Here is a 12,284-nt window from a genome sequence, read left to right on the forward strand (position 1 = left end):
GTAGGACACTAGGTTTTATTTTGATATTTTGTAACTAATATTTATTTTCTCATATGTAATTGAACTTATGAAATGTATTTTGATGTTCATATAAATAATGAGAATTGTGTTTGTGAATGGAAAAGTGAATGTTTATCTGTGATATATACATGATTATCACATGAGATGAATGATTGAGAAATGAAATTGAAAAATGTTGAGATTTTGATATTGGAGTTTGAGATGATTGAACATGATTATTGGAAGTGTTTTTCACAGGTTCCGAAGAACTGTTTTCTCCATTTTTAGCTTGACTCACGGATTTTCTATAAAATTTTCGAAACCTCAAATAAATTATAATTTCAATAAATAACTTAAATAAATAATATTTCACAAGTTATATTTAAAAATATGATAAAAATTAATTAAGGTAAAATAGAGTGTGCCGGTACACCGTGTGACATTGCTTACTCGGATATACTGTACACGGGTAAGGGGTGTCACATATCTTATTAATAGGTAATGATGTCAGTATGCTTACTACTATAAAACTATAGTTATCAAATATTTTCTCCATGAAAGACTTAGGGGAAGCAACCTATGTTCTTGGTATTCGCATCTATAGAGATAGGTCAAAAAGAATGATAGGTTTATTCTAAAGTCTCTACTTAGAAAATGTGTTAAAGAGGTTTAACATGCTTGATTCCAAGAGGGGATTGTTACCAGTAAGGCATGGTATCCACCTTTCCAAGGAAATGTCACCTAGGACACCTGAGGAAAGAGACAAAATGGGCAGGATTTCATATGCGTTATCAATTGGAAGTTTAATGTATGCAATGTTATGTACAAGGCCGGATATTACTTATGCTATTAGTTTCACTAGCAAGTTTCAATCCAATCTAGGTTTGGAAAATTGGATAGCTGTCAATAATATCCTTAAGTACTTGAGAAGAACTAAGGATTTATTCTTGATATATACAGGAGGTGATCTCCAAATAAATGGTTTTGCAGATTCTGATTTCCAAGAAGACGTGGATGATAGAAAGTCTATCTCCGGGTTTATATCTATATGTAATAGAGGAGCAGTGAGTTGGAAGAGTTCCAAACAGACAACAACTGCTGACTCCACTATAGAGATCGAGTATATTGCTGCATCGGATGCTGCAAAGGAAGCTGTTTGGATTAAGAAGTTCATAACAAAACTATGAGTGGTTCCATCAATTATATCACTAATTGCACTACATTGTGATAACAATGGTGCGATCATACAAGTAAAGAAACTCTGGTCTCATAAGAAATCCAAACACATTGAAAGACACTACCATATTATCAAAGAAATAATTGGGAGAGGCAATATAACCATGCAGAAAATAGCTTCAGATAATAATCCTGCTAATCCCTTTACCAAAGCTATGACACAAAACCAACTAGAACAACATCTTGAGAAGATGGGCCTTAGATTTTATAATGAATAGCTCTAGTGCAAGTGAGAGATTATTAGTAGTATGCCCTAGAGCATATCATTGTTGTATCGTGTAAATATTTGTACCCATTTAATGGCAATTATTCTTTTCATTTATGTTTAAATGGTTTGAATTTAATTGAAAAGGTCCTTTAGTATCTTGTTAGATATTTTATTCTTAAGTTGTTAAGAATATGAGTGACAGAATATTTTAGCATAAGTATTATAAATTTGGTTCACAATCTAGGATATCTCATTGGGCATGACTTATTCAGAAAGATTTTCATCTGTGTTTGTTTCCATGGACTAGTATGAGATACTAATGGGATGGAATGGTGAGTCTCATGCCATATAACAAACATAGTGAGCACTTATAAGATAAGTATGTTGAACCAGTGACACAAAATGACTTGTACATGGAGTTTAATCTTGTCAATACAAAGTCATCTAGATCATAATTAATCTTGTCAATACAAAGTCATCTAGATCATAATAGTGCATATAATCTCTTGACCTGAGATAACAAAATTATCTTATATATAGACGGTTTGAGTTTGATACTGCTGTCATACTTATACTATGTACAGGGTATATGGACATGTGTTGGCTCCAACTAGTTATATATGGAGATAGGTGTTAGTCAAAATGGGATCTGTTACTGTAAGTAAATGGGGATAAAATCTTATGTTCATTTAATTATTCTTCGTAATTTAAGTTCCTGACCAAAAGAAATAGATTTAGTCAGAAAAGAGTTTTTGACAGAAAAGTCTTATTAATCGAGAATTGAAATTAAAAAAGAACATATGATTCAATGCAATTGGAGTTTGACATAAAGCATGACTCCAGCTTGAATTAAGATTTTGTAACAGAGAGATTTTAATGCTTGGTATGTATGATCAAAGGTTCATAAATTGGAGAACTAATTTATAACTAATTGGGTAATCATAGTACATTATGCTAGATGTCAACTATAACTTATGAGAACTTGAATGAAAAAAAAATTTTATTTTGAGTTTAGAATGGTTCCAATAATATTAAAGAATTAATATTATTCTCATTGCCAATTAATAATGAAACTAGTAAGTCACACACATAAGAGCAATTTGATCAAAGCAAAATTAATTTAATTAATTAATTAATTAAATGGTTTAATTGATTAATTGAATTAATCAATTTAATTTGCAATTAGATTACAAAGTCCCTAGTATAACTTGAAACTAAATTTATCAATTAATATTTAAATTGTTTAAATCTAAACTTGAAAATTAGCTCAAGGAAGAAAATGAATTTTGACTAATTTGACTCGTCAAATTTTGACCATGTTGACTTGGTCAAATATGAGAGGAAAATTCATTAATTAATGGTTGATTAATTAATTAATTAGCATGATTAATATTAATTAATCAAATCTATATTTTTTAATTAATATTAAGCTTGGACAAGTGGACCAATGAGATTGAAACAACACTTTTAATTAGCCAATTGAAAGTGCACACTTGTTAGTTTATATTAATTATGAAATGAAGACATTTAAAGGATGAGATAAGAAGAAATTAATAATATCTTCTCTTCTCATCTCTTGGCTAGCCACTTCTCCTCCTTCTCTTTAGTTTTATCTTCATCCTTGAAACTAGGAATTCAAGAGAATCAAGTGTTATTGCTTTTGAATCACAATTGAGAAAGTGTTTCTCATCACTTTCAAAAGAGAAAAACTTGAAACAACATACTCTTTCTCCCTTCCTAATCTTGACCGAACCATAAGGAAGCACAAGGAGGAGGTTTTGGGTTGATCAATGAGCTTTGATCAAAGAGCTTGTGTAGACAAGTTAGAGGGCTAGCAATTGGTGCTTAAAATTTGATTCTGCACCTATTAGGGTAAGGATTCTCCAAAACCCTAACTTGTTATAATTTGGGGAAATTATTTCCTAATGACAATTAGGCTTGATTAGCAATTGAAACATCATTTGGTATGACTAAATGATGTGTTTTTCAATAGCTTAATATGATTGCATAATGCATAAAATACTAGGTTATGAAAAATTTTAAATTGCTAATATTTACACCTATTGATGAGTTGTTCTTGCAATTAGAACATTTCTCTTTCAAAAAGTGCATATTTTATTTCAATAATGTTGTGTTTGGATCCCAGCATGAAAATTACATCCAAGAGTGCTCTTTAACATGATTACTTCAAGGATATTGGTTTTGTACCCTAATTTTGTTTCTTATCAATAACACATATTGTATGTATCATCACTGCATAGCACTTGGTGGATTTTGATTATGAAACACGCTGTAATGCATTATTTTTGTGATTACACAATATGTTTATTGGCATTTGAAACTGAGAATATAGTACTTTTTGGATTATTGTGGAACTGACTAGTTATTGTATCTACATTTGAGTAACTTAATTTTCAAATTTACTTCGAATTACCATATGCTAATTTTTCTCATAACCTTCTATTGTTAATCAATTGATAAACACCAAATTACCATATTGATATGAAGTTCAAGAAATTATTTTTTAAAACATTGCTAGAATTAATAAATCACTATCACCGTAATAATTAATTTACAGACTAAACACATTGAATTACTTTGTATCATATGTCCATGATAATGATCAACACGTGGCAATGATCTTAAAGTCATCAATTTGATTGGCTCATTAGTTTAGCGGTTGATTGCTTGCCTTGTAATGCATTGAAGTTGGAAATTTTCATTTACTTTATTTATTTCATTTCTTACCTTGACTTGTGTGAGCCAATTGTAAAGCTACCGGTATATAACATGCTCCAAGGCTACATTTGTTTCTATTTTTTTGGAACTAATTTTATAAATCATTCAAAAACTATGGTGATTATGTTTTCTCAATGCCATGAGACCTTTTGTGTGATACCCAAGGCTAGATTATTCTTTATGGAACTTTTTAATTGAGATTTTGATGTTTGTTTATGACCCTCCATTTTTAAGAAGGATTCTCGTGTGTTAATTGTCTATAAAATAATTTTAGTTTCTTTACATCTTGGCAATTCAATCTATCATTTTGGTCTCAACTGGGAGTTTTTGTGTTGTGCTGCTATGCTTGCCCTTTTTAGTTTCTAGTTTTGTTTAGCTGTGAGCAATTATAATGCTAATGCACCATTCCTAACTTGTCATTTACCCTTTTCTCTTTTCTTCCTAATTTGAGAAATATAGAAGTAAAAAACTTTTATGTTCATTATTTTATTAGAATGCAAAAATCGTATGGATACTCTATTTGCTACATATATAGAAGAAAATATCGCTTTGAGGAATGATGATCGAAAAAATAATAAAGTCAATACTTCAGAGGCACTTCAAACTGTTAATATTAATTCAAGTCAACTTCATGAACGATGTTCGAGATCAAATAGCACAATATTTTTAGCAAAATTATAATAATCATTTTTTTTTATTTTATTAATCACTATTATTTTTTAATTATTTAATTTTATAAACATTTATAGGGATGACCATCATAAAATTTTTTATTGCTAAATACTACACACCTTTCTTTAAATATATTTATTTTATTTTTTTATAACATATATTTATTTTTATTATATTGTCACATTTAAAAATTATTCTTTATTAATTTTTCTATGTTGCGGTTTTCATAAAAAGATAATTATGAACAGGTTTTAGAAAACAATTTTAGAAAATAAATAACAAAAAATAAAAAACAGTTTTTAATTTTTATAAAGCAAAAAATAAAAAAATTGTTGTGATGACGAACGCATCCTTACTTAATCCCATCTGCGTAGTCGAATTAACAGTTCTAAAGTGGTAAAATTTAGGTTCTTTTGCAAAAACATTAACAATGCCACAGATTAAAACGAAGAAAAAAATATACTATTTTGGGCTCAGAGTGACAGTTACAGACAACCTAAAGAAAAGATGGCCCTGCCCTACCCCTTGACTTTGAACAAAGGGATGAGAATCCAATGAGGCTGGACCATTATCTTCAATTTCTTTCAAAATTAATTGCATTTACTGGGAGGACTCCTGTAATATGCTGGAACAGTTGCAGGGAAGAACATTTGCCTGGCTCCTTCTGCCTTAATAATGGGAAAAATGATTCCTGATGCACCCTGTATAAGAAGTACCTTGATATTTTAGTATTCGTTACAGTAACGTTGCAAAATGGTAGGACAGCCTTGTTATTAAGGATGGATTTTACAAATTATGATGTTTAATAGAGAGATACGCACCGAAATTAACCTAGCTCCAATCCAAAAGCGATGAGGTGAAGGAAATGGCAGTAACAAACGCCCAACACCATAAATTGCTACTGCAAAGAAATGGACAACCAAGCTCAATGGTCGAGGATTTAAACCTGATAGCAAAGAGATTGGTCCTGTTGAAAATACACCTCCAAGACTTAAATAATCAAAGCAAGCCTGGCGCATTTCCTTCCTTGCTTCATCAGAAGAAGCGCAAAACACCTTGTAGAGGGCACCTGCCAGTGTATTGATTGTAGATGCCACAGGCTGCAATGAAAACACAGGAGATGTTGAGTTGTTTTAAGTAAAATATTGAATCTTATTTGCATGAAGAGAGTTCCACAGCCGAGTTTGGTTATTAATTCTTGCAATAATCAAAGAGAATACAATTTTTTTCCATGAAAAGGTCTTTTTCCTATATGCATGCCACCAACTAGAAGCAATGCAAGAAAAAAGAAGCAAGCACTACTCCAGTTGTAGCGGCATCAAAACCAGCATACGAATACGACTTACCTTACGCAAGGTGTAGAAGGATTCAAGATATCTGCAGAGAGTAGGTGCATCACGTAGATCTCGCAAAGGCTTGAGAAGATTCCGTAGCACAACAATGTCAGATAGTGCCACAGTCATTCCTCCTCCAGTTAGAGGATGGCGCATGTTGAATGCATCACCCATCAACAAAGCACCAGGGGTAGGATATGGAGAAGCTGGCATACTTCTGTTAGGCATTGTCCTAATGTTCCCCTTATCAACTGCAGCTACAAAAGAATTATAAATTTCTGGGGGAACCTGCATACGCATTTCATGAGGCCAGTCAAAGACACCATCATACATAAATCAACATAAGAATAGTTTTTTCACATTAATTGGTAATAAAGAATAAAGGCCAAGCAATTTGTTAAAAAGGCATAGATCATAAATTATATACCTGAGGCGCCACCACATTTTTCAAATAATTTGCCATTTCACCACCTGAAACGGAAGGGACCTTCTGACCAGGAACATCAACCAGACAGCGAACTTCAGTACTGCTGATAGGATAGAGTAGAATTGGGGAAGGGTCTGCTAGTATAACATGCCCATGATTTGCATATGGAAGTTGGCAATTCTCCAAGACCAAGCCAACAAAACAAGAGGGCACATCTACCTGCAAAACATAATTAGAAAGTTGATTTAACTTTCCATAGAGTGCTTCATTGTACCCAAAATAAGAAGTTTAATTTAAAGTTTTTAGTAATAAAGGTAAGTGATGAGAGCAAATAGATTAAACTAATTCAATAATCAGTGTAATACAATTTACTATTAGCTAACAAGATCACAAGTCACCACCTTAGGATTGCAAAGTGAGCGTCGCAAATTGGAGAAACAGCCATCACAAACAATTGTCAAAGGTGCAAAAGCTGTGTGCTCTTCACCGGTTTTAGTTTTGTACAGCACACCTTTAATTGTCCCTTTTTCTTCAAGTAGAGAAGTGACAGTTCCTTGCTCCAATCGTACACTAAAGAAAGGAAAACAAGGTATAATTAGTGGTGAACATAACTCTCATAAGCTTAAGATGATTATTAGATATTTCTCATATGATCACAACGTGCAATCAAATAATACATGGATCCTCGGTGCAGAGACCCAAAGATGTGAAACAATTTACTAATGTCTAGCTATGAAAAGATTATTGCAGAGATAGATGAAAAAATAATTGTGTAAATCATCTTGAGAACCAGTCAAATGTCAGAAGGCATTAGCACATATGTACATCTATATTGAGTGAATGACATACTTGGGAAGGGCTGCAGCTTTTTCCCGCATCCTCTGTATAAAACGCCCATTGTGAAAGCTCCTCCCTGCTACATCTGAATGAAACTTTTCCAAGGGATAAGCGAGTTGGGTATGTTTTCCATCCATAAAAAGAGCATAACCAAACACCTGCTGTGCATCAATTTCCTCCACACAATCTACAGTATGAAATGAGATAAGAGTTCCATTAGCTGCCTGGTCCGACAATAATTGAGTGTAGGCAAAAGGTCAAACTAACCTAATACCACCAAATTCAAGATCAACACAAACTAGCAGCATTACAAAATTCTGCAGATAGTTACAAAATATAATGGCACACACCTTCAAGTCCTAACTCAATTAACTTTAGGTAGCCGCCAGGTTGTAGCAATTCACCAACAATTCTGTCAGGTTCGGTCAAGTCTCTTTCAATGACATGCACTCGACGCCCATCCTGTTTTCCAAATCACATAATCAATTTATTATTGAAATAAAAAGCATTTATAATATCTTAATAAAAGAATTTATTTGATACAATAGACAAAACCAATCAAGCATAAATGATAAGAAAAAAACAAAAACTGAGAAAAGATGAAACACAAAGAAAGTACGCCCTCTATTTGATGACTATAAAACATAATTTATATGTCATTGGAGAATATTACAATATAGCCATCAATCAGAAGAATTATAATAAGTTAAATCCCCAAAGAATTAAGTTGTTGTCTTTTGATTAAATCATAGACAAAGCATCAACGCAATTACTGCAATTACTGGTGATAGCATGTATGGAGTTGTTCCCTCCATGTTGCCGATAATAATAATTAGAAAGGTGAAGCAATAGATTTCATAGTGCATACAACAATAAAAAAAAAATAATAATTATCACATACGATTACTCAATTTTCTAAGTATTTTCATAAAAATTATTAAATTTTAATTTCTTTTATAAAAATCATTAAACTTCAATTTAATTTTTACCGAAAATTACTGCCTTTTATGTATTTTTTTAAAAAACTAATAAAAAAATAATTTTATTTTATAAAATAATTGACAAAATTAATAAATTAAGAAATTAAAATTTAATAATTTTTATAAAAATTATTATAAAATTGAGGGATCAATTGCATGTAATATTTATCTATATAAAATAGATTCGAACACATATGAAGGATCTTTTAACGATGAATTTTCATATGCCCAGCTTGTCCTACCCAATCGTTAACTCTTAAGTGATATAAATATAGAAGCTGTACCATTAGATAAGGTATCAAACTTAAATGCCGAGAGATTGAAATTTTCAACCACCAAGTCCAAATTTTTTTAACACAGTTACAGATCAACAAACTGCTGCATCTGAAAGCACTTCGAGGACTTCACACACCCATCACAAAACTATGGCACCTAACAGAAATTTTAGAAAACAGAAAAACAAAAAGAAAATCGACAAATAAAAATGAAAATTCTCACAAATAAACTCGTCCGAAGTGACATCACTATTTATATTCCCCTTCGAGTCAGAAAAGGGAAGGGGTAGATAACAGGTATGGCAACATATGCATGATTCTAGGCACATATTTTTATCATCAGTCAACCAGTATATCTTACGAGGATTGACATAGTTAAAGGCGTGCAAATTATATGTCTATATATATAATACCCATCTATATTTGCCTCTGATGGAAAGATCAGTGGCCTGCACAAGGTCTAATGAAAAGAAATGACATATTCAACTAGTTCTGAACCATCATAGATAATAAGTACATTAAAAAGGAAAAAAAAAAATTAGGTACCCACCCAAGGATAGCTGAAAACAAACATAACAAAAACTGCGAAGCGTTCAGCTGGACATCTAACATAAAATCCGTAGAGAGATGAAAATAAAAAGGATCAATTCCATAGACTTTTTAGTCTTTATAAGTTGAAATTAGATGAGCTATATCTCAGAACCCCTTAACAAAATCCTTTATTATTCAGAAAATCATAAAGACAGAAAATGATGGGGAGAAATGCAAAAGGAAAATCACTGATGATATCAACACAGTACACTGTACAAGCACCTACAGCGCATGCCCGAGCGAAAAAGTCTATTAAATTTGGTAAAGCTTTTAAGCCATGTAGACAAAACATTTCAAATTTCAAAAAGAAAAAGATAAAAGCATCTAGAATCTAAAATAAATCAAATAAATAAATAAATAAAACTATTCGGTTACTGGGAAAATGCAGGGAAGAAAAGAAAAACTGAAGAAAAAACAAAATACCTTGCCAAGGGTATGAGCGAGAGCAGAACCAGCAACACCGGCGCCGACGATGATCACATCAACATCAGCGTCGTCATCGGATCTGCATTCTCCATTGGTAGCGGACATAGTCTTGACGGAGTCACTTCTCTGCTGCAATAAGTCTCGTCTATTATTCTCCTCCTCTCGCTTCACTACCAAATAAACTATATAGTAGAAAGCGAAAAGCCCCGCGATGGAGGCCAAGATCCATCCTAGCAAGTAATGATCCGCCATTTTCATTTGGAATCCGATTACAGAAGCAGAAACGACAAGGGAGAGACGTTTTAATCTCTCTCTTTCTTTCTGTGTTTGTCTGGCTGGAGAAGCTCTGGATTTCTCTATCTGGTGGGGTGGTTTTGTTTTTGTTGGCTAGAGTACGAAAGCTTCGCTGGCAATGGCCTTTTTGTGAAAAGTTTTAGTTAACCAACAGAACACGAGACGACGATAGCTTTCACCAACGATGCACTCCTTTTATAGAGCCTGTCTCACTCAACGGGTGTCCAGAAAGAAATCAATAGGATAGGCGCGCGTCTCATTGCTAACGTGCACCTCCATTGTAATTGGCTTAACATGCGCTTTGACTGATTATTCGTTTTTCATCTTTACTTTAAAAAAAAAAAAAAAAAAAAACATATCCGACAAAAGACAAATCGTTGGCTACTGGCTGTAGCTTTGATATGTGAATTGGAATGATCAACTTTGGTTTTTTTTTTCTTAATTAATAATATTTTTTTTTATAGAAAATATTTTTTTTTAATTAAGAATTCTATATACTGATACGAACTAATAATTTAATGGTTTGAATTATTAATTTTATTAGTAAAAAGTATATATATATATATATATTAAATTTAGAAATTAATTTTAGATTAATAATTAAATTTGATTCTATAAAAATAATTATTTAAAAATAGTGTTTATGCAGGATTAAGTGCAGATCTTTATCAAGCGTAAATGCTATTTATGGAATTTTAGTTAAATTCTTTATTTATTTTAATAAAAAAAAACACTGGTAACACTTTTTTGGGAAATTTTCTCTATAATTTTCTTTCCATTTTCTCAATAATTAGTGACATACACAAATTAAAACAAATTTTAAATTGATCTAATAATAAAATGACTTGAATTATTTTAATTTATTTATTAAAATAGTGTTTGGCTTAACTTAAAAAATTAATATTTATAAGTTAATTTAAACTTATAAGTATTTAAAATTTTAAATAATTATATGTTTTTTTTAAAGTATTTTAAGTAATTAATAAATTATTAATATGTTTGGTAAAAAATAATTTATAAATATATTTATTATTAAAATAATTAAAAAATATTAAATAAGAGTTATGATGAAAATTTAAGAATTAAATAAGGATAATATAGTAAAATAGTTGATCAAATTAATTATAAGTATGTGACTTATAAGTACCAAAATAAAAACATCGATCCCTTAGTTTATTTCTTTTAACTTATAAATTCAATTTGTAAGCTCAAAAATTATTATAAATAAACCGGTCAATTTATATTTTGAATTTATAAGCTGGTTTGACAGCTTATAAGTTAAAATAAACACCCTTTAAAACATATAATGATATTGAAATTCTGCATAAAATTTTGAAATTTAGAGTTCAACCCTCAATCACAATTATATTATATATATCTATATATAATTTATTGGATTAATAATTTTATATTGTAGCAACAAATTTATTTGAAAAGTGTTTATGTGGTTGGCTAAATTGTATAATTTTAGCCAAATGCATCTTTTAGTAACTGAGTTTTGCAAGGAAAGGTTACTTGGTATTTTTGTTTTTAACTATATTTTATTTGATATTTAAACTTTATAAAATGTAAATATTAATCTTTTAAGTATAAATAAAATTTAAAGTGCATGCAAATTATATTTGTGTATTCACTAATTATGTTAATCAAATAATCAAATTTTTATAAAATTTAAGTGTTAAATACAATACAATTAAAGGTGGAAATATCAAATGACTTTCATGCACAAAGCTTAGAGCTAAAAGATGTGTTTAGCCTATAATTTTTGTATAGCATTAAAGGAGGTTGAATCATTATTATCAAGCGTAAATGCAAAAATTGAAGTGCTCATAAAATCATATTTAACAATTCGTCCAAATCAGTCTTTCTTGACTTCGTTTAGTGGGAATAAAAAAATAAATAAAATTACCAAAATTAATTACTCTATATTTTGAGAAATTTTAAATACAATCTTGATGGTAACAATTTAACCCCTAATTTTTTTTTTTTTAAGTCAAATAATGGGTTGTTGAATATGTTATGACGTACATTGTAGTAAAGAAAATTTCAATTTTTTTAAAAAAAAAAAAAAAAGAAAATTTCAATTGTGAATGTTGCATTACCAACTTTGATGTCGACTGTCGTTTTGTCAACGAGGAAGATGCGATTTACACTGTAACAATATAAAATGTCATCTCTGTGGGCTTAATGAGTGATGAGGATGGTTAATTAAAACTAAGCATGGATTAATTAATAAATAATAACTATGATTATTTTTGTTAATTA

The 12,284-nt window shown here is 30.5% G+C and overlaps 1 protein-coding gene across 1 annotated transcript; it reads right to left on the reverse strand.

The window, feature by feature from the left end:
• Positions 1 to 5,193: 5,193 nt before the first annotated feature.
• On the reverse strand, positions 5,194 to 10,194 carry LOC110665457 (squalene monooxygenase SE1). Its single transcript, XM_021825591.2, has 8 exons — positions 9,723 to 10,194; positions 7,804 to 7,915; positions 7,466 to 7,640; positions 7,018 to 7,186; positions 6,617 to 6,835; positions 6,202 to 6,477; positions 5,677 to 5,955; positions 5,194 to 5,556 (listed from the first exon to the last, which is right to left on the reverse strand). Exons 1-8 carry the CDS (start codon positions 9,981 to 9,983, stop codon positions 5,446 to 5,448), a joined length of 1,602 nt encoding a protein of 533 aa, XP_021681283.2. The 5' UTR covers positions 9,984 to 10,194; the 3' UTR covers positions 5,194 to 5,445.
• Positions 10,195 to 12,284: the final 2,090 nt, after the last annotated feature.

This window comes from Hevea brasiliensis, chromosome 2 (genome assembly GCF_030052815.1).
Source record: "Hevea brasiliensis isolate MT/VB/25A 57/8 chromosome 2, ASM3005281v1, whole genome shotgun sequence".
In the NCBI taxonomy this organism is placed as follows: Eukaryota; Viridiplantae; Streptophyta; class Magnoliopsida; order Malpighiales; family Euphorbiaceae; genus Hevea; species Hevea brasiliensis.